This window comes from Stegostoma tigrinum, chromosome 43 (assembly GCF_030684315.1).
Source record: "Stegostoma tigrinum isolate sSteTig4 chromosome 43, sSteTig4.hap1, whole genome shotgun sequence".
Classification (NCBI taxonomy): Eukaryota; Metazoa; Chordata; class Chondrichthyes; order Orectolobiformes; family Stegostomatidae; genus Stegostoma; species Stegostoma tigrinum.
This window is the reverse complement of record NC_081396.1, coordinates 12,949,540-12,973,561: the sequence shown is the minus strand read 5'-3', so window position 1 is coordinate 12,973,561 and position 24,022 is coordinate 12,949,540. Positions and strand designations below refer to the sequence as shown.

At 42.2% G+C, this 24,022-nt stretch overlaps 1 protein-coding gene across 1 annotated transcript; it reads left to right on the top strand.

Annotated features, from left to right (window-relative positions):
• The first annotated feature begins 6,033 nt into the window (after positions 1-6,033).
• LOC125449031 (probable G-protein coupled receptor 139) lies at positions 6,034-14,524 on the top strand. Its single transcript, XM_048524604.2, has 2 exons — positions 6,034-6,107; positions 11,959-14,524. The coding sequence occupies exons 1-2, from the start codon at positions 6,038-6,040 to the stop codon at positions 12,867-12,869; spliced, it is 981 nt and encodes a 326-aa protein (XP_048380561.2). The 5' UTR covers positions 6,034-6,037; the 3' UTR covers positions 12,870-14,524.
• Positions 14,525-24,022: the final 9,498 nt, after the last annotated feature.

Below are 24,022 nucleotides of genomic sequence, written 5' to 3'. Positions count from 1 at the left end.
CCAGGACCTTCCCCACAGAAATCAGGAGACTGGAAAGTGAAGGAATCATCATGTCAGTCCAGTTTGTGGAATGGACAGCACCAGTCATGCCAATTGGGAAGTCTGACTGTTCTGCTCACTTTTGTGAGGATCTTCAAGAAATGGTGTACTGTGTGTTGTCGCTGGTCAAATGCCCAGTCCCTTGCATAGAGGACTTATATACAAAACTGGCAGGAGACGTAGGGGATGGGGGATTCCCGGTGGGCGTGCTGTCCTTCACACAGCTGTTCGTGAGCCATTTAGACCTGCAATTGCCATTGGATGAGGATTCCCAGAGGTATGCCACAATTTATCCACACAAGGGTTTGTACGATTACACAAAACTGTCTTTTGGGGTATCATCAGCCTGTGCCATTTTCCAGTGGATGATGGAGAACATTTTGCAAGGTCTACCCCAGGCCGCCGTTTGCATGAATGATGTACTACTATACTGGAAGACCAAAGAAAAAACACAATTAGACAACTTGGACGTAGTGCTTATGCATTTCCCCAAGGCAGGGTATGCCCTAGGAGGCAAAGATGTATCTTTCAGACACCTACATTGGTTACAGAGTCGTCAAATCGGGATGACACTCATTGTAAATTGAGGGTGATCAAAGGTGCGCTGGCTGAGGTTGTTGACTTGCTCGATGAGCTGACTTGTTGTTGTTCAGACGTTTTGTCACCATGCTAGGTGACGTCATCAGTGAAGCCTCTGATGAAGCAATGTTGATCTACTCTGCTTGAAATGTATGCTGTGTGGTCTGTTATGGTGAGTTGCATCATTTCCAGTTTTGATCTGTATGGGTTTGTACATGTCTAGTCTTATATGTTTTTTGATTGCATTATTGGTTGAGGACTGCACGTCTAGGAATGCTGTACATGTCTATGTTTGGCTTGTGCTACTAAGGTTATGTTGCCCTAGCTGACCTAATGGTCTTCATTGTTCAAGTGTACCAAACTTAGGGAAAGTTTGTCATGTTGTTTTGCTGCTAGCTAATGTTCGTGTATTCTGATTGCTAGTTTCCTTCCTGTCTGACCGATGTAATTTTTGTGGCAGTCCTTGCATGTTAGTTTGTCAACTACGGTGGTTATGCATGTCCTGGATGTGGGGTCTTTAATCCTTGTGAGTGTTTGTCATAACGTGGCTGAGGGCCTGTGTGCCACCGTGATTCCTAGTGGTTGTAGGAAACTTGTTGTCAGTTTTGATATGTTCTTGATACAGGGCAGTATGGCCAGTGTGTTAGGGTGTACTGTGTCCTCTTTGTGTTGCCAACTAAATAGACAATGTGGATGAAGTTGAGGGGACATCTGTTCATAGAGAAGATTTTGTATAGGTGCTCTTTCTCTTTCCTGATGTGTTACAGTGAGTGATGGCCTGTTTAAATAGTGTCCTAACACTGCTTTGTTTGTGGACTTTGGGGTGGTTTGGAATATAGAACATACAATATAGAACAGTACAGCACAGTACAGACCCTTCAGCCCACGATGTTGTGCTGAACTTTTACTCTATTCCTGAGGTCTACCTAACCTCCACCCGTACCTTGTACTATCATCCATATGCCTATCTAATAGCTGCTTATATGTACCTAATGAAGCTGACTTCACTACCGTCTCTGGCAATGCATTCCGTGCCCCAACCATCTGAGTAAAGAACCTACTTCTGACGTCACCCCTATACCTGCCTCCACTCACCTTAAAACTATGCTCCCTTGTAAGAGCTACCTTCACCCTAGGGAAAAATCTACTCTATCTATACCTCTGATCATTTTGTACAACTCTATCCAGTCACCTCTCCTCCTTCGTTCTTCTAAAGAGAAGAGTCCTAGCTGTCTCAACCTTTCCTCGTAAGACCTTCCCTCCATTCCAGGCAACATCCTAGTAAATCTCCACTGCACCTTTTCCAATGCTTCAATATCTTTCCAGTAATAAGGTGACCAGAACTGGACACAATACTCCAGATGTGGCTAAACCAGGGTTTTGTATAGCTGGAGCATAACTTCACAGCTCTTAAACTCAATCCCTCTATTAACGAAAGCTAACACACCATATGCCTTCTTAACAACTCTATCCACATGGGTGGCAGCTTTCAGGGAACCGTAGACATGAACCCCAAGATCCCTCTGCTCCTCCACACTGCCAAGAATATTTCCATTAACCCTGTATTCTGCTTTCAAATTTGTCTTTCCAAAATGAATCACCTCATACTTTTCAGGGTTAAACTCCATCTGCCACTTCTCATCCGAGCTCTGCGTCCACTACATCTGCACTGTCCACAATGCAACCCACCTTTGTATTGTCCACGAACTTACTAATCCAACCTTCCACTCCAACATCCAAATCATTTACAAAAATCACAAATCAAAGAGGACCCAGAACAGATCCTTGTGGTACACCACTTGTAACTTAGCACCACGTTGAATATTTTCTGTACACTACCACCCACCGTCTTCTCGGGGTCAGCCAATTCTGAATCTAATCTGCCACATTTCCCCCTATCCCATGTCTCCTTATCTTCTGCATGAGCCTACCATGGGCAATCTTATCAAATGCCTTACTTAAATGCATGTAAACCACTTCAACTGCTCCACCTTCATCCACGTGATCCACGTCACCTCGTCAAAGAATTCAGTAAGGTTTGTGAGGCAAGATCTACCCCTCACAAATCCATGCCGACTATTACGAATCAAACTGCGCCTTTCCAAGTGATCATAAATTCCATCTCTCACGGCCCTTTCCAATAGTTTGCCCACGACGCTTGCTGTGGAAGTTGAGGATTTTTTCAGTGTTTGTGGCTTTCCTGTATACCAAGGTTTGGAACTCCCCCTTGGTCATATGTTCAGATCTGACGTCCAGAAACAGAAGCTTATTTTTGTTTTCTTCTTCTCAGGTGAATTTAATCCTTGCCAATACGTTGTTGATGAGGTGGTGGATACCTTCTAGTTTGGTGCATTTAATGATGACAAATGTGTCATCCATGTACTGGAGTCACAGTTTATGTTGAATGAGGGAGAGGGTAGAGTGTTCTAGTCTTGGCATGACTTCCTCTGCAATGAATCCTGAGATGGGTGACCCGATGTGTGTGTCATTGATCTGTTTGTATACTTGACAATTGAAGACGAAGTGTGTGGTGAGGCACAAATCTAGTAGTTTGTGTGTTGCCATTGGTGATAGACCTGCTGGAGTATGTCCCTGCTTCCTCATGTAATGTGGCCAGTGTTTCTTTGGCTAGTAGGACATGAATTGGCATGAATAATGCTGTGACATCAAAGGATACCATAATCTCTTCGCTGACTTTTATGTTCTTGAAGGTATTGAAGAATTCTTGGGTTGAATGGATGGAATGGGATGATCAGCCAACTCAGTGTTTCAGTCTCTGTTGTAGTTCCTTGGCCAATTTGTGTGAAGGTGTGTTCGGTAGGGCGACAATGGGTTGAGGGCATTGTCTGGTTTGTGTACTTTAGGGAGTCCATAGAAGTGGGGGGTATTTTGTGCTTTCTGGTTTCATTGTCATGTAGTCTGCCTTGGTTATCTGCCCTATTTTCTTCTGTCTCTTCAGTGTTCGGGTGTTCCTGTTTCCGAGCTGTGGTGTTGGGTCTATTGCCACCTGTTAGTAAGTGTTTGGATCTGCAAGCAGTGCCTGTGCTTTCTCAATCTAGTCTGGTTCATTCATAATGATGGTCCTATGCCCTTTGTCCACTGGTAGGATTATAACGTTCCTGCATTTCTTGAGTTTTTCTGGTGCTTTTCTCTCTGATGTCTTCACAGTGTCCCATTCATTGCTTCAGCTTCATCAGCGGTTATAGTTTGTTGGATGGCTTGTTATGATTCATCTGAGTCTGTTGTCTTCTGTTGTAGTTTTCAGTGTGGCCATAAAATCTGTTCTGTTCTCATCTTTGTGTTTATCATCCAGCCTGCGTAATAGGACAACTTGTTTAGTTTCTGTGAGTTTTCTGCTGGATAGGTTTCTTATCCGTGTGTCTGATTTGTTGTTGTCCTTCTCTTTATGGTGGATCAGTTTGGTGAGTTTCTCCTGTAGTTCTTGTCTCTTTTTTTTTGTTTTGGCCCTGTGTTGTTTGATGGTGATGCCTGTTCCAGTGTTCTAGTCCATTGCTGGAGCAAAGTATTTAGAAAATGTGATTTTTGGCACAAAATGTCTCATTCATACCTGTGGAGTCGGTTATGGCTGACATTGATCATTACTCATAGCATTCTGTTCAGCTGTTTTGTATGCCTGTGGGTTGTTGAGTGGAGGCTTGTACTTCATGCTGTGGGGCAGTACCTGGTTCCTGAGGCGTCCATGGAGAAAGTGAAATTGATTGCAGGTAGTGCTGTGTCAATTGGCGAAGGTTTCCCATCGTCAGGCAATTGTTAGCATGTTGCGCCCATATGTGTTTAAGATTTTTGCAAAGATTTGTAGCTCAGGTTGTAGGTGACATTGTTTTTGTTCAGATGTGTCATCACCATGCTAGGTAACATCATCAGTGATGCCTCCAATGAAGCAATGTTATTCTCCTCCACTTGGTATTTATATTGTCTGGTCTGTTGTGGTGAGTTGTGTTCTGTATGGGTTTGTATATGATGTCCAATTCTATGTTTGACTGTATTATGAGTTGAGAACCATGCCTCTAGAAATTCCTGTGCATGTCTATGTTTGTCTTGGGCTACTATGGTCATTGTTGTCCCACTTAAACTTGATGACCTTCATTGTCTGAGTGCACCGTTTTATAGGAAGTTTGGCTGTCACATTTGGCCTGGCTGCCACATTTGTACTGGAGCTGAGATCTTTCCTTCAGTTGGTGAATTATTACAGACAATTCATACATAATGTGGACTCCATCTTGGTCCCTTTACATTTGCTATTGAAAAAGGGTCAGCCTTGGAAATGATCTCATAACCAAAATGTAGCATTTTGGGAAGTGAAGAAGCAGCTATTGGGATCGCGAATGTGCCAGGAAAAAATTTAAGCCTTCAGACCAGCCATCGATTGAAGAGCACCCAATGGGTAGAAAGGCAGGAGACTTGTTGCCTTCTCTAGAAGGGCATAAGACTTTTTCCTTTTCTCTTCCTCCTAATTATTGCCACTATAATCGTTATTATTTCTTAATTAAAATGCATATTTAAGCAAATTGCTGTTGTCCAGCCTTCTCAACTATATTTGCTCGAATCTGAAAAGAACTGCTTTACTACGTGCTGTGAATCAAAGTAGCACTGCTGCCTCACAGCACCAGGGATCTGGGTTCAATTCCTGCCTTTCACGACTGTCTGTGTGGAGTTTGCACACTTGCTCCATGTCTGGGTGGGTTTCCTTTGGGTGCTTCTGTTTCCTCCCATAGTCCAAAGATGCACAGGTTAGGTGGATTGGCCATGCAAAACTGCCCATAGTGTTTAGGGATGTTTAGGATAGGTGAATCAGCCATGGGAGGTGCAGGGCAGAGGGGTGAGTCTGGGTGGGATGCTGTTCAGCGTTGGTCCAGACTTGTTGGGCCGAGTGGCCTGTTACCGCACTGCAGGATTCTTTGGAATCAGTCCAAATGGATTCCATGAAATCACTCTATGGCATTTTTGAGAGAAATTGTTTGAGGGAGGGCAGACTTGGAATCAAAGCACACCCATGCGGTGATCATACTGATGAATGATCAGAGGCGAGAAATTGGCCTCATTTCTCTCTTTAAAAATGCCTCGTGCTTAGCCAGTAATATACACTTCTACTTAGGGACAAGTACAATACCCAAGCTGTTGTGTTTTTTTTTTCTAAATACATTTTGCTGGAATAATTCTGAGGTCATTGCATAACTGTCTTTTAGAATTTTTGCCATATTCCTGTCTTTTTTAAAAGAAAAGTCTCACCAAAACAAAAATTCTAGGTGAGCATTAGCTGCAACTTGTTTTTTCTTCAAATACATTCAGTGACTGTAAAATTGAAACCAACTAATTCTCTCCCAGGGGCCTCACATCAGGTACAAATGAGAGTACTTTGCAGAGACGTGCAAGGCACACTTAAAGCTTCCGAAAAGAAATGCATGGAATACCAATAGGCCTGGTGTTTGCCATTTATTATCCCATCCTAGCTGCTACTGGAGTTCCAGGTAAATTGTTTCAGTTAGTTTCTAACTGCCTTTATCATCCAGTATCTACTTCATATTCAAAATTACAGGTAGACATTTCTTTTTCTCCTTTTCTCCATATTACAGCTATTCTTTCTCCAATTTTATTCAACAAAATACTGTGAATCAACAATTTAAAGCCTTTCACTGTGATAAAAACTTTGCAATTAGTAATAATTTTTAACAATAATGATTTTAATTCACTCTTTTATCAAGGTGATGTATTCCAGGTATGGATATAACTTGGGTGGTTCTGTAGAACAGAGGGACCGAGGGATACAGGTACACAATTCTATGAAGTCTGCGCCATATATAGGGTGGTTAAAAGGCATTTGGCAAGCTTGACTTCATTACTCAGTGCTTTGAGTATCAGAGTTGGGAAGTCATGTTGAGATGTACAGGAGATTGGTGAGACCTCTTCTGGAATACTATGAAAGATAGTATTAAGCTGGAGAGGATTCAGAAGAAATTTACCGGGACATTACCAAGTATGGAGTGTTTGAGTAGCAAAGAAAGGCTGGGACGTTTTTCATTGGAGCTTAGGAGGTTGAGACGCAATCTAAAAGAAGTTTATGAAATAATGAGGGGTATAGATAAAGTTAACGGTGATTGCTTTTTCCCCAGAATGGATGATTTCAAGACTAGGGTGCACATCAAATGAAAGGGCTTTAAAAAAGACGTGAGCGGCAATTTTTTTACAGAGTTGTTTGCACATCTAATTAACTTCTTGATGAAATGGTGGATGTGGATACCATTACAACATTTAAAAGACATTTGGAGAATTATAGGAAAGGTGTGGAGAGATATGGGCTGGGACCAGGCAGGTGGGACTAGTTTGGTTTGAAATTATGCTTGGCATAGACTGGTTGGACCCAAAGGTCTGCTTCTATGTTGTGTGACTCTGTAACCTAATGGTATTAATGACATAATCTGTCTTCTTTTGGAACTGCCATTTCACCTCTTTTGATGTGAGATTTGTTTATCATATTACCCATAGAATTTGCTGCCACTAAATTTAGACTACCTTATTGTGGCTGTAGTGATATTCAACATTTTAAATGTAGCGTTTGCCCAATTTCCAATAACAATATACCAGCAGTTGTATTGTGGTGTTAATTCTGTTTAAATTAGTACAATAGCGGAGCTGCAATTCAGTTGTATTGTTGGTAAAGTTGTTTTGGGTACAAGAGCAATAAGCTACCTTGACGTTATTGTATCAGAGATAATGGGAACTGCAGATGCTGGAGAATTCCAAGATAATAAAATGTGAGGCTGGATGAACACAGCAGGCCAAGCAGCATCTCAGGAGCACAAAAGCTGGCCAAGCAGCATCTCAGGAGCACAAAAGCTGGCCAAGCAGCATCTCAGGAGCACAAAAGCTCCTGAGATGCTGCTTGGCCTGCTGTGTTCATCCAGCCTCACATTTTATTATCTTGACGTTATTGTACTTGAGTTGTGATCTAGCACCATTATCTCAGTGCAGGTGAAATATTAAATGATTATTGCTACTGTGTCTGTGGGTGAAAAGTTACATTTTGTTTAGATGTGTATAGATTTATTTCACCACTGACTTTTTCAGTTGCATCACAATTACCTGAAATGACTAATTGAAAGGTTTTTTCTTTTTTTTCTCTTATAATATCACTGGACTGAATTTAATTAATTAGTGAAGGGACAATATTAGGCATAGGAATTGTGGCAGTGATGAAAAACAATGCATTAATCTGTGATTTAAGCTGCAGGCCCAGTGAAGAAATTTCCATTGCATCCTACCAAATTATCTTCCTCAAAGTGACAAGGAGGCTATTACCCCTCTCTTTGAGTATTTTTGTGCAAGCAGAATGCAGACTTTTCCAAGACTGATTAGTTGCACACTAGTTATTTGAAAGGAACCACTTTGGCTAATTCATTGATGTATACAATTAATTCTTTTCTAGTTTGTGCACTTAAGTTGGCTTCTTTACAACTATTTGGTTTCAGCGTTTTCCATTTTGTTTTACTCATTGATATTTGAGTTGAGTTTTAGCTTGTTTCTTTGTTTTCCTCCATCAACTGTATCAGACTATTTTACTTTGTATGCCATCGAAAGCTATATTATTGTTCTGGAGAACAGTGAAGCAGCTAATATACCGTTGTTCATAGGGCAAAGGAGGTGTTTTCTGAACGTAGGTTCATGATTAAGCCTTTCAACTTGGTGCAAAATCCAGACACGGGTGGGTGTTTTTCCAGGTTGAATCAGCAATGATCTTATTACCACCATGTCAACCTTCGTTCCAGCAAAAGAGAGCACGTCCTGTGCGACGCACTGTTGGGTGATAATGCGTTTCTGGGATTTTGGAGCACGATGGAAAAGCGGTGGCACGATAGTGTTAATTCTGTTTAAATTAGTACAATTGCGGAGCTGCAATTCAGTTGTATTGTTGGTAAAGTTGTTTTGGGTACAAGAGCAATAAGCTACCTTGACGTTATTGTACTTGAGTTGTGATCAAGTTAACACGATGGCAAAAGGGTTATTTGTTTTATATTGCTTCATTGTTTTTAAGGTGTTTTGTGGCTTATTGCTTGTAAGGTTCCATCTTTCAGCAGATAGACGGAGCCAGAGATAGGATAACTCGAAGCCAGGATCCAGGGCACAGCTCTAGACGTTCAACCGAGTAGCAATAGGGAAGTCCTAGTTTAAAAGCTGCAGTATTAGGTTTTATTTTGAAGATAAATCAAACAATGACATCACAAATAAAAGACATGATTGATTCGTGACTTTTTTAAAAAAAGAAGTCAGTGTGGTCAGGACACAACTCTTGGGAAGTAATTTCATAATATTCTTGGTTATTCCTTTTTACGGGACTTAAAGCAAATCATTGCAGCAGAGCTTGCACTTGTCATACGCTCCTCCTGTGCTACGTGGCAAATCTGGGAAGTGTTGGTTGTTGCAAGTGGGCATGTGTGCAGAAAGTATGCCCAGCTGCAACATTTGGCTAACGCATTTTGGAGATAGTAGGAACTGCCCGAAACGTCGGTTTTCCTGATGCTGCCTAGCCTGCTCTGTTCCTCCAGCCCCAAACTGTTAACGCGTTTTGGAAGTTGTTCATCTGCTGAGTTCACCATGGAACATTCACGATGCCGAAGCATGCCGTGTGAAACATGTTGCGAGAAGTGGTCACATCACAAGTAAAGACTAAAGAGGCAGGAAGGACCTGGGTAATCACCAGACCAAGTAGCAGAATCCACGCGTTCCCTGTGTCCATCCCCCAATCTAACAGATTTGGGCATCGTTGGGAAAGAAGACTGCAGGGGAAAGCATTGGAGTCTATTTCATGGCAACTTCGGTGGATCCACTGCACAAGACAGGAAGGAGAAGGAGGAGGACTGAGTTATTTGGAGATTAAATTATCAGGGAAACAGATAGAGATTGACAAAAGAGATTGCAGGATGGAATAATACCTTCCTGGTGCCAGAGTCAGGATTATCACCGAACAGCTGCAGAGTACTCTGAAGGGGAAGGTAAAGCCAACAGAGATCATAATACGTGTAGGTACCAACGACATAGCTAGGAAAAGAGGATAATGTCTTGCAAGTGGAGTTTAGGGAACAAAGAGGTAGATCAAAGAACAGGACCTAAAAATTAGTAATCTCTGAATTACTTACAGTGCCAATGCTGGATCCGTGTAGAGAAAAACAAGAGAGACTTAATACAGAAGAATGCCTGGGCACAGACGTGTGATTAACATTTCTAGGGCACTGGGACTGCTTTGAGAGGTGAACAGGTATCCTTGAGGATTTTTGCTGGTGTTGTTTGGGGGGGGGGGGGGGGGGAGCAGGTTAAGCCAAATTGGTAGGACGGTGGGATCCAGAAAGCAAGTTCAAATATGGTAAGTGAACAACCAAAACTTGAAGATACAGCAAGGAAGTCAAGAAAGCACAGGAATTGGGGACCGGTTGAGGTGCCAGAGTGAGATTGGAAAGGTTGTGTTGTACTTATTTTTATGCAAGGTGTCTGACAAACAAGGCAGATTATTTGAAACTGCACATTTAAACTTGAGGCATGATGTAATTGCTATCACTGAGACACGGTTGAGGGTCAGGATTAATATTCCCAGATACAGCTTCTTCAGGTGAAACAAGGAAGGATATAAATGTAGAGGGGAGTATCATGGAACCAATTAGATCAGTTAGGAAGAATGTAATTTTAGAAGGCTACACAATGAAGTCACATGTGTAGAACTTAGAGATCAAAAAGGAGTAATTACATTGCTGGGATTATACCACAGACCCCTAACACTTGGGAGATATACACAGCAGGTAAATTGGCAGGGAACTGTAAAGGTTACAGAGTAGTGAGAGTAAGGCATTTCAGCTTTTACAACATTATTCAGGTAGTTGTGTTGTAAAAGGTTTAGGAGTGGAATACTTAAAATGCATCCAAGAGAGCTTCATAAGTTGATAGATAGAAGGCCATTTGGATGGGGGAGGGTGGGTGGAGAACTGTCCTGGACATAATTTTTGTCGATGGAATGAGTGGGTGTGCATTTTGCAGGCAGTGATCATAACTCCATTAGATTCATGATCATTGAGGTACAAGGGTAGGAATGGGCTAGAAATCAAAATTCTAACCAGAAGGAAGGATAATTTTAACAAGGTCAGTCATAATTCAGCAATGATGTGGAGGTGCCACTGTTGGACTGGGGTGGACAAGTTCGCACAAAACCAGGCTTATTTAAAATCACAAACTTTAGGAGTGCTGCTCATTTATCTTCACTTGACAAAGGGGCAGTGCTCAGAAAGATTGTGATTCAGTAAGAGATGACTGGGAGCAGAGAATTTTACATAAATCTGTGTCAGACAAGTGAAACGCCTTCAAGAAGGAATTGAAAGAGTAAAGGGCCAATGTTGTAATAAAGTATGGGACCAACAAATCCTGTGACAATAACACCAAGCGATACACAGGATTGGATAAAGAGAAAAAAGGAAGTTGTGGCAGATACCGAGGGCTGAAAATAGCAGAAGCTATATAGGAGTACAGAGTCTACAAGCGGAATAAAAAAAAAGGCAAAAAAAAGGTGGGCATGAAAGAATATTAGCAGGTAAAATAAAATCTGTAGCTATTAATAGCTAATCTTCAATGTACATGCACTTTGAGGCAAAGAGTAGGTACTATTAAAGACTACAGTGAAATTGTGTGGAGCTGGATGACACAGAACTCTCCCTATGTTCATACCTTGTATCAGCGTTCACTAATGGAATGGACAATGTGGGTATAGAAATAAGCAGCAGTCTTAAGGAGATAAATTTCAGAGCTGGATAAAATTTATCCTGTCCGTTGAATTGGCCAGGGAAGAAATAGGGGCATTAATCATAATTTTCAAGTCTTCTCTGACCACAGTAGAGTTGTCAGAGGACCAATATTGCATCATTAGCTAAGAAGGGAGCAAGGTGTGAACAAGAAAACTACAAGCCACTCAGTCTAACCTGTGGTATGAAAATATTAGATGCAATTCTGATTTGTCTGGGGTGAAGATCAGAGAGTCCTTCATGTACATGTCCACTCGTTGATTAATGCTGAAGGGTAGGCAGATAAAATGGTTAGGCTAATGCTGGGAATCTGGAATTCACTGCTTGTAAGGGTGGTACCCTCTTATTTTTTAGAGAAAAAATTTAGATGTACACTTATGAGCCAATGCATATAAGGGTTTATATTTTCCAGCACATGAAGGAAAATGGCTTCAGAATAGACAATTATTTGGAAGCAACACAGACTAAATAGGCTGAAAGCCTTTTCTCTGTTTCGAGAAACTCTATGACAATAATTCTACAAATTTCTTTCTCTTTATTGCAGCAAATCTGGCAGTGATTGTGATTCTGTCCCGAAGAAAATGTGGTCTCTCTATGTGTATCACATATTACCTTGTGTCGATGGCAGTGACAGATCTCCTGGTCATGATCACAGTTGTAATATTTAACCGGATTGCTGGCATTTATTTTCAATTGAGTTTCCTATCTCTCACACCGGTGTGCAGTGTTCGCAATTCTATAAATTTTGCAGTCATTGACAGTTCTGTCTGGTTAACGGTTGCTTTTACCTTCGATCGATTTGTGGCCATTTGTTGCCAAAAGTTAAAATTAAAATATTGCACCAAGAAGGTGGCATCGTGTGTGATTGGAATTGTGTCAGTGCTGTGTTGTCTGAAAAATATCTCCACTTATTTTGCATATGAGCCTATATACATAATTGATAAAACACCCCGGTTCTGTGGTCATAAAATAGAATATTATACAACACCAGAATGGGCTGCCTATGACTGGATTCGTTCCATTGTAACCCCGTGTCTTCCATTCATTCTGATTGTACTGCTTAATGCTTTGACTGTTAGACATATTGTTGCAGCCAATAGAGCCCGCAGGAGATTCCGGATGCATAGTAATGGAGAGAATGAGAGTGATCCAGAGATGGAGAAGCGAAGAAAATCGATTGTTTTACTTTTTGGCATCTCGGGAAGCTTCATTCTTTTATATTTGTTGTACTTTGTGACAATTATTTATGTTCGGATTGCAAATATTCCTTTTTCCTCTGTTTCTGATGTCAGTAAGTCCATATTTATTGTTCAACAAAGTGGATATATGCTTCAGTTATTGAGCTCCTGCATCAATCCGTTTATTTATGCTGGCACTCAGAGTAGAATCAGAGAGGAGATAAAAAATGGTGTGACATATCCATTAAGTCTATTTGCCAAAATGTTTAGAAATTGAAAAGATAGAAAACAATCTGAACTATAAATCATATTGCAGCCTCTTTGTTGTCTATGCTGTAGAGTCATATTGCACGATGCACCTCATCCACACTGATCGAGTTTCCCAAATTGAACTAGTCCAACTTGCCTATATATGGCCGTATCCCTGCAAGACTTTCTTATACGTATAAGTCCAAATGTCTTTTAGATTTTGTAACAGCCCACATCTACCATTTCCTGCAGCAGTTCATTTCCACATAGTAACCACCCTTAGTGTGAAAAAATTCCCCTCAGTTTTCATTTAAATTTTTCTCTCCTCACCTTAAAAATATGCTCTTCAGTTTTGAACTCCCCACCCTAGTGAAAATAACATTCCTATTCACCCTACCTATGCCCCTCATGATTTTTATAAATCTTTGTAACGTCACCTCTCGATTCTTATGCTCCAGTGGAAAAAGTCCTAACCTATCCAATATATCTCAAACCCTCTATTCAGGGCAACATCCTGATTTCTTCTGAACGCTCTCAAATTCAATAATATACTTCCAACAGCATGACAACCAGAACTGTATACAATACTGTAAAAGTGATCTCAATGTCCTGGACAACTTTATCATAACATCCAAACTTAATGATCTAACCAATGAACACAAGCACGTTAAGTGCCTTCTTACTTAACCATCCTGTCTACCTGTGATGCAACTTTCAAAGAACTATGTCCCTGAACCCCTTATCCTCTCTGTTCGACACTGCCAGGGCCCTAACATTAACTGGATACGTCTTGATGTGCAGATTCCAGTGTTGGACTGGGTGAGCAAAGTCGGAAGTCACACGACACCATGTTATAGTCATGCCATTTCTTAAGGGTCTAGGCCCGAAACGTCGGCCTTCCTGCTCCTCTGATGCTGCTTGGCCTGCTGTGTTCATCCAGCTCCACGCCTTGTTATCTCAGGTTCAAGTCTAACAGGTTTATTTGATATCATCAGCTTTCCGAGGGCTGACGAAGGGACAGCACGTCAGGACGTACGCAGTTAATGGTAGGGCCCTGGCAGTGTCAAACAGAGACTGTACTCCTCCTCCTCTTCCTCCATTTACTATTACTTGATTTAGATTGCATAGAGTCAAATCTCACAGCTGTTTAAAGTTTTAAATTTTAGCATTGAAAACTAACCTCAGTAACATAGAACATAGAACATTACAGCACAGTACAGGCCCTCCGGCCCTCGATGTTGTGCCGATCTGTCATACGGATCTCAAGCCCATCTAACCTACACTATTCCATGTACGTCCATATGCTCATCCAATGACGCCTTAAATGTACCTAAAGTTGGTGAATCTACAACTGTTGCAGGCAAAGCGTTCCATTCCCTTACTACTGAGTAAAGAACGTTCACGTAGATTATCTTGTAGATTGTGTAAGATGCCATTAGGTTCAGAAGGAAATCTATATCCTTTACTTTGTCTTGACTAACTGTGCCACGGAACTAGAGTGATGAGAGGAATCGCTAAATGGCTGAGTTGCGGGCAACACTTGTTCGTTCACCTACGTGGGGAAAACAATAAAAAACTTCTCTAACGACAGACTCCTCAAGTCCCATCTTTTGCAATGATGATCACCGAGGACTGAAGATGAGGTACAGTCCTCCTCGACTTGTTCTTTGATTGTCCGCCACAATCGGGTGCAGCAGCTCTGCAGGGCTTAGGTTTGGCCCACAGGCTACAATTTCTATAGAATTGTGATTTCATTGCTTGTCATGTGTTGCAACTTTACCAAACCAAATTGACAACAGGCTTATTGTTATAAATTTTGCTACCCTTGCCATTCAGTCATGAATGTAAAAATTAGGCATGGGTAAACGCTGCCATGAGTGAAGCTTAACTGCCATCTCGAACTTCTTGCAATATTATCAGGATTAAACTCCATTTTGCCATTTCCCCACCCAGATTTGCAATGTATTCTGCTTTATTCTATGCTATGCGCAACTCAACCGATCATTGTATCACCTGCAAACTTAGTGACTCATGTTGCAGCTGTATAAAACCCTTGTTAGGCTGCACTTGGGGTATTATTTGCAGTTGTGGTTGCCACACTACCAGAAGGATGTAGAAACTTCGGAGAGACTGCAGACAAGGTGCACCAGGATGTTAACCAGTCTGAAGGGCATTGGCAAAGAGGAAGCGTTAAAAAGACTGGGTTTGTTTTCACTGGAAAGATGGTGGCCAAGAGGAGACCTTACAGGGGTCTGCAAAATTATGAGGGGTATAGATTGGGTAGATAGTCAAAGGCTTCCCCCCCCCCAGTGTTGAAGTTTCAATTACAAGGAGGCATAGGTTGAAGCCAGAGGGGGAAAGTTTAAGGGAGATGTGCGAGGGAAGCTTTTCAAGCAGTAAGTTGTAGGAACCTGGAATGCCTGCCAGAAGAGATGGTAGAAAGGATGCACTGACGATATTCAAGAGGCATCCGGATGGTTGCGTGAATAGGGAGGGATTAGAGAGATACAGACTGAATATGGACAAAAGGTTTTTTAAGTTTAGTTCGGGACAGGCTTGGAGGTATTCCAGTACAGATCCCTGTGGAACACAAGTAATCACAGACCTCCAGATAGAAAAACAGCACTTCCAGCACTACCCTCAGCCTTCTATGATCAAGCCAATTCTGAGTCCACATGGTCAAGTCGCCATGGATGCCACGCATTTTAATCTTCTGGATAAGCCCACCATGAGGGACCTTGTTGGAAGCCTCATTACAATTCATATAGACAACATCACTGCTCAACTATCGTCAATCACATTTATCACCTCCTTGAACATTCAATCAAATTAATAAGACATGACCTGCCCTGCACAAAGCAATGCTGACTGTCCCTAATTAGGCCATGCTCTTCCAAATGTGCATAAATCATATCCCAAAGATTTCTGTCCAGTAGCTTCCCAACCACCAATGTGAGACTCACGGTGTATATTTTTCCTGAATTCTCCCTGTTTCCCTTCTTGAATAGATGAACATTAGCCTCTCGCCAGTAGATAGCGAGGATAAAGATAACAAAAACGGAAATTGCTGGAAAAGGTCAGCTGGTCTGGCAGTATCTGTGGAAAGAAATCAGGTTTAATGTTTTGCATTAAGTGATCCTTCATCAGAAATGTTAACTCTGATTTCTGTCCAAACATGCTGCCAGACCTGCTGAGCTTTCCCAGCAATTTCTGTATTTGCTTCTGATTTACAGCTTTCAGTTCTTTTCGGAGGGCACAATGGTCTTGTTAAAGGCCTCAACAATCCCCTCTCTTGCCTCTCTCAATAACCTGGGGTAGATAACATTGGGCCCTAGGTTGTATGCACCTTTAACGCTCTTCAAGACACACAACATCACTTATATTCAGGCATTTTATTTCAGAAGTCCACTCAAATCTCCCAATTCTCCATATCCTTCTCCTGCATGAATACCGGTGCAAAGTACTCATTTCGGATCTCACCCACATCCTCTGCCTCCAAGCACAAGTTTCCTCCTTTATCCTTGAGTGGTCCTATCTTGTCTCTAGTTATCTTTTTGTTTTTAATGTATGTATAGAATACCTTGAACCCTACTTGTCAAGGTTATTTCATGACCCCTTCTTGCTCTCCTAATTCCCTGCTTGAGTTCTTTCCTGCGTTCTTTATATCCCTCATAGCCCCCGTCCAATTTTAGCTTCCTAAACCTCTCATATGCTTCTTTTTTCTCCTTTTTGACTAAATTCGTAACTTCCCTCATCATCCAAGGGTTCTTTGCCTTGTCATCCTTATCTTTCCTCCTTACTGGAACATGCTGGTCTGGAATTCTGATTAGCAGGTATTTAAACAATTCCCCCATGTCAGTTGTGGACTTGCTTGATAAAAGGCTCCTCCCAATTAACATTCCTTAGCTCCCACCTCATACTGATGTAATTTGCCCTCCCCCAAGTTAGTACATTCCTGCAAGGTCCTGACTTATCTTATTCATAGCAATCTTAAAGCTTAAGGAATTGTGATCACTGTTTCCAAATTCTCTCCTAGTGAAAGGTCAGTCATCTGTCTAGGCTTATCAACAAATATAAGGCATAGTATGGCCCCTCCTCTACTTGGATTATTCACATCATGTTTTAAGAAACTCCCTTGGATACATTGAACAAATTTTTTCACCTCAAAGCCTTTTGCTCTCGCGGAGTCTCAGCCAGTACTGAGGAAGTTAAAATCCCCCATGATGACAACTCTATTCAGATTACATCCTTTGATAATCTGCCTATACATTTGTTCCTCAATGTCTTGGTGGTTGATGGGGGTGCCTGTGGTATAATTCTATCAGAGTGATTGCACCCATCTTATTTTTGAACTCTACCACTCAATGGATGAGCCCAGCATGTCTTCTGAGTGTAGGTGTGACAGTCTCCTTGATTTGTAACACAATTCTTCCACCACTTTTGCCTTCCTCTCTATCTTATCTGAAACAGCAAAACCCGGAACGTTGAGTCACCCGTTCAGTTCCTCTCTCAACCAAGTCTCTGTAATGGCCATAACGTCATACTCCCAAGCACAGATCCATGCTCTAAGCTCATCTGCCTTAACCATAATACTCCTTGCATTGAAATAAACACACTTCAGCCCATTAGATCCATTTGTCTCTGCTTGTCCTTCCTTTCTGCTTTACTGGTCCTAACAGCCACCTTTTCCTGAATTCCTCCAACTGCTGGCCTGCTGCTCTTTCCCCCCAGCCCCATGCCACAGTAGTCCGAACCCTCCCGAGTAGCACTAGCAAACCTCTGTGCCAAGATTTGGTTCCCCACCAGTTTAGGGGCAACCTGACCCGTCTTGTACAGGTCACCCCAGCCGCAGAGGAGGCCAGCACTTTCTAACTATATTATTGGTACCAATCTGCACAACGACCCCTGGCTGCTCACCCTGCCCCGCACCATCCTGGAATCTTGAATGCAGCCACAGAAACACCTAACTGTGCCCCGAACTGGCGAGTGTCCTACCACTATCACTCATTTGGACTTTGCCTGACCCTGCTCTAAAGCAGAGCTGGTTGTTGTGCCACGGGCCTGGCTGCTGCTACTATACACCCCTGAGAGGGTATCCCCCCCAACCAGTAGGCAAAACAGAATATATGTTAGAGAGGGCAATAGCCACAGGAGACTTCTGAACTACCTGCCTACCTCTCCCGGAGGTCACCCAGCTACCTGATTGAAGCTGTCGTGTGACCACGTCGCCCTTTCAGCAGCGTCCATCTCACTCTCTGGCCCTGTATGCTTCTCAGTGCATTGAACTGCAGCTCCAACTGAATGGCTGGATTTGTGACGAGCTGCAGCTAATCAGACTTCTTACAGACGTAGATGTCAGGGTCACTAGATGCTCGCTGTTCTCCCACATCTAGCAGCACGAGTACACCACCACCCTCCGCGCCATCTCCTACCCCTTTACACTTTAAAAAAAAATCACATTCCCTTGTTGTCTTTACACACGGAAATCCGGTGAGGCCTTCCCGACTCCTCTGATCAGTCGTAGTGGCTGCGCCGACTTTTCCCAAAATGCTCATCAACTAAGTCTCTCTGCCTCCATCTATTTAAAAATCGTTCATTCACGTTCCTTCCCAATAAAGCAGGACAAATCTACGGCAGCTAATTCACACTCCAGTACACTCACGAACATGAGCCAATTAGTAACAGGAACGACAGCAGTGTGAGAAATCTGAGCTTGCTGAACAGCATTCAGTCTCTGTTCCACCAGGGCCTCGAATCTCTTGGTCCATACATGGACAAAATAAGCTAACCTCCAGAGGTGAAGTGAGAGTGCATGACACTTGACAACAAGGCAGCATTTGTCTGAGAGTCTCAACAACCCCAAGGAGAACTGGAATTAAGTAAGAACCAGGGTTGTGGGCGGGAGAGGGTGGAATTCATTGGTTGTAACCATACCAAACAGAACTCTGAGCAAAACAATTTCAGTCTTAGAACCGATAACAAAGAGTTCTTGAGGGTCGATTTCTAGATACTAAGATTTTCAGATCCTTGATTGATAACATTTCATTCATCTTCAGGTCAGCTGTCATGATATTCGCAGCTGGGTGCGCAATGTTCTACACGCATCTCAAGTCATCAGGTGCTGAAATTGTTCATGTCCTTGCTCAGCAAGAACTAAACAATATCCAGTGTTGGAGAGAGATAATAGGAACTGCAGATGCAACAGCATTTCTGAAGAAGAGTCTAGGCCCGAAACGCCAGCTTTCCCGCTTCTCCGATGCTGCTTGGCCTGCTGTGTTCATCCAGCTCTACACTTTGTTATTTCTAATACCCAGTGTTCGGCTGTTTTGTGACATGGAAAATTCACACCATACTCTTGCTACACAATCCCGGTGAGAATCTAACCAATTTGATTTAAATTCGATTACATCAGCACCTCTCATTCACCTACGATCGACATCTGACGGGATACTATTAACCAGAAGGCGAAGTGGACAACGTATTACAAGCTCTGGATGCATGTGTTGGGTCTTTTATGGCTAGTGAATCATCTGATGTCTCCGCCAAAATATTTTACTTTTGCCGATGGTGAATTTAAATTGAATTTGATTCCTAATAATACTTTTGACCAACTCAAATTGACACACAAAACGTTGTGTTCGATAGAAATGTAAACCTTGGCTGATGATAAATTTAGAATATGAACGTGATTGAAATGATTTACCTTCAAAGAAAATATGCAAATTTATCAGTACAACACGGTGGATAACAGCTTCAGTAATGTATGAGTGATAATGGAAACTGCAGATGCTGGAGAATGCAAGATAATAAAATGTGAGGCTGGATGAACACAGCAGGCCAAGCAGCATCTCAGCAGCACAAAAGCTCCTGAGATGCTGCTGGGCCTGCTGTGTTCATCCAGCCTCACATGTTATTATCAGTAAAGTATGGTCGTGTTCAGATTGTGATCAGAGTTCCTCAAGTTTTTGTTTAACCTTGATTCTTTCTGGTTTTGCACAACTTCATTAATCAATCTCCTGAGTGATCCTCTCTGAGCGCTTACATCGCAGCTCACTGGATGACTGGTTTATGACTTAACATGATGTCAGCAGTGTGACTTCAGTCCCTATTCTAACTGAGTCTAAAGGACTCAACCTCTCCCTTTGGCTGATGCAGGGTGACAATCAGGCCAAACAACCAACTGTGATTTCTCTCTAATAAAAACCTAAAAAACTGCGGGTGCTGTAAATCAGAACTGAGGAAGAATCACCGGACTCGAAATGTTAACGCTGATCTTGTTTTCTTCGCAGATGCTGCCAGACCTGCTGAGCTTTTCCAGCAACTTCTGTTTTTGTTTGTGCTTGAGAGTGGGACTATGGTAATCCTATTTTAAGTTTTTGCAAATTTCCAAGCAACATTTCACCTTCTGGTCAAGGTCTTTATTTCTGAAATGCTTTTGCTAATTTAAATGAGGTCAAGGTTGTTGCGAAAATGAATATTTTCTTGTTGACTTCCTGCTGTTTTATCAATCTTCTGTCTAGATTTTATCGCCACAAAACCCTGTTGTTAAAAAAAAACTAGTCGAAAACACCCGTTGGGCACGCTGTTGGAAATATACTCGCAAATTCGGCTCATTTTTCTTAGGATAACTGATTTATGCAGAGCATAAGAGGCCCTTCTGTCCATCAGCCCTGCGCCGCCAAAGCTACATGAAATATGTGTCTCACTTTCCCGAACTAGGCCCTCAGACTTGGATATTGTGACATTTAAAGTGCTCATCCAAGTATTTTAGAAATTGTGAAGTGTGCGGCCCCAACTAAACTCTCCAAAAGTGCATTCCAGAGCACACGACATCCTATGTGAATTTGTTGTTTATTCTCAATTCCTTCTCAGCCCCCTGTCTTTCACTTTAAAACACTTCCCTATGGTTATTGACTCTTCCCCAAGTGAAAAATTTGCTTTTTATCCACCTTGCCAATGCCTTTTGCAATCGATTACACCCCTAGTCCCACCTCGACATTATTTTCTTCCAAATAAAAAGAACATCCAGCCTTTCTTCATAGAGAGACATCGTCCCAAGCCACATCGTGATAAATCTCCCCAGTGAGTTCACAGCCTTCAACAGTCTGGACACCAGACTATACACAATACCCACTCTGTGGACTTTCCGAAGTTTTCTGCAGCTTCAACATAACCTCCCTGCTTTTATAATCTTTGCCCTCAATCAATAATGGCAAGTTTGCTATGTCTGCTTAATCTCTCCTAGATACTTTCAATGATTCGTCGACATTACCCCAAGATACCCCTGTTCGTCTGAGCTCCCTCTTACTAAGTGGTGAATTCAACAACTTTACCTGAATGTGAGATCGTGAGAACTGCCAATGCTGGAGTCAGGGATAACAGTATGGAGCTCGAGGAACGCAGCAGGCCAGGCAAGCATCAGAGGAGTAGTAAAGTAGGCGTTTTGTGTCGGGAGCCTTCTGCAGAAATGGGCTTCACCTTCTGGAGGTTCCTCCCAGCGTCAGAAGGTTCTGAAGAAGGTTCCCGACCCGAAACGCCAACTTTCCTGCTCCTCTGATGCCTGGCCTGCTGTGTACTTCCAGCTCCACACTGGTTTGCGCGGATGTGGACGTGCGGAGTGCGTTTGCTGCATCAATACAGTCATCCTCCAGGATAACAAAGTGTGGAGCTGGATGAACACAGCAGGCCAAGCAGCATCTCAGGAGCACAAAAGCTGACATTTCTGGCCTAGACCCTTCTTCAGAAAAGAGGGATGGGGAGAGAGGGGGAGGCGGACTGAAGATGGATAGAGGAGAAGATAGGTGGAGAGGAGAGCATGGGTGGGGAGGTAGGGAGGGGATAGGTCAGTCCGGGGAGGACGGACAGGACAAGAGGGCGGGATGAGGTTATTAGGTAGGAAATGGAGGTGCGGCTTGAGGTGGGCGGAGGAGACAGGTGAGAGGAAGAACAGGTTACGGAGGCGGGGTCAGGCTGGGCTGGTTTTGGGATGCAGTGGTGGTCTGGGAAATTTTGAAGCTGGTGAAATCCAAATTGATACCATTGGGCTGCAGGGTTCCCAAGCGGAATATGAGTTGCTGTTCCTGCAACCTTCGGGTGGCATCATTGTGGCACTGCAGGAGGCCCAGGATGGACATGTCATCTGAGGAATGGGAGGGGGAGTGGAAATGGTTTGCGACTAGGAGGTGCAGTTGTTTGTTGCGAACCGAGCGGAGGTGTTCTGCAAAGCATAGACAATCGGCACACGCCTTCGTTAAATATCTCCACATGTAACTTGATTAGTTAACCAAGGCAGTCAGAAGAAATTAGTGATTGCAAGTGTGTATTGATCAGTATTTCTTAATTAGCACATGAGCCCACAGGATTTCTTTTCCTGCCAAGCGGAAAATTCTGCCTGTCATTTGCTACATCATGTTCATTGTTCTAATTTTAGTTTGATTTTGCACAGTAAGTTTTTAACCGATTGATACATCCAAAAAAGGGCTAAAATATCAAAAGGGTCTGCTGGTTCCATCCTTACTTCCCTGCATAATCTTGGTTCCATTTTATCTGAACCGCTTAACTTTCCACCTTAATCACTGTCAAAATATTCACGCATCGGTGTATTTTCCAGTTGCTCGGCAGCTCCGTCTTTACTTTGACATCTGTAGTTGTCGTTTTCATTTACACTACGGTTTTCACGATCGCGTGTGCTCTGACTTTTTGTATGTTTTTAATTAATTTCCATTTTAAGAACAAAGATGCTTGACAATCCTCACCAACTGGATAAATGCCTACTATGAGTCAGTCTTTGCATTTGGTGTTACAAGTAGGCCCTTCGTTAATCACACAATTTGTTCCGCAAGGAATATTTGTGTATTGCAATAAACAGGCAAGCTATAATTCCACTATTTAAATACTTTTATAAATCAACGTATTTAAAGACGGATATGATTCAATGTTAATACGAATTCTGTAGAAATTTGACATGAAGAAATACGAAGGTGTGTATTCCAAGTTTAATGACATTCCTATTCGGCATCACCACGTGAAATATGCAGCGACGGTGGATTCAATAGCAGACGGTTTCTGTGGAGCATGAATGGTACATTCATTTTTGTCTTTCCGCAGGCCCGGCAATAGAAACACAGAAAGGGACTGTAAATCGTGAAGACATGCATTTAATATGAAAACAAAAGAAAAGCAGAGGTGCTGAATTAAAGGGCATTCACTTTTACTACGTGTGTTAATTGTTTCACAAATTGCAGAGCCATTAGTTCCTCCTGCATTGTATGTTGTTAAGGCCAGCCATCTAGAACGTCCAGTAGTTTTGCATTACACGACAATAGACTCTTTGTCCTCATGACCACACTTTTGAGATCATTACTAAAGGGAAGTGACATGGTTTTTTTTGTCTTGGTAAAGGAAACAGCTAAATTAGAGGAAACAAGTTGTGATTTCAAAAGGACAAGTTCACAACAAGGAGGCTGTAACATACAAAGCAATCTGTAGAAACAATACTTCAGTGCTTGCACAAGTACAAAACAAGTTCAGGGCATGCACAGTAAAAGCAAAGTGTGTTGTAAGAAGAAAACTATATGAATCAATTCTTAAAATAGCAGTTTAGGCACACCAGATGACAAAGTTGACGAATGGAATGTGGTGATCCGGTGCTTTTTTTTTCGAGCATCCGAAGATTTCTGCGATTTCTTACATTACCACAGGTAGCGTTTGCCAGGCTCATGCCTAGTCAACTGAAAATTGAGCGATCAGCCCGATATTTCAGAAACTTCCTCAATATTATTAGGGGATTCCAGAATGCAAAATCGTTAGTGAAAACAACATATTAAATACACAGATTAGTTCTTGATTTTAGGGGCTAGTTATTGGTAATCCGTTTTTCTTAATCACAAATTTCTTGATGGCAAGATGGCGTATTCGGAGGTGGCCGGGAAGGTTTTGAAGCTGGAATCCCAAATCCCTTTTTTTATATATAAAGGTAAGATGTTTGAAACAGATTTTGTCTAATTCCTGAAGCATTCATTCTATCCCTATCTTAAGCCATGCATGAATATGAGTATACGGGAAAGCCTCATTATTACAGGCCAGGTTTGGGGACATGACGCGTTAACATTTCGGTACACAACCTCCGGGAAGTTTGGACTGATGAATTTTTGGATCTCATAAGGTAAGTGTGATCAATCA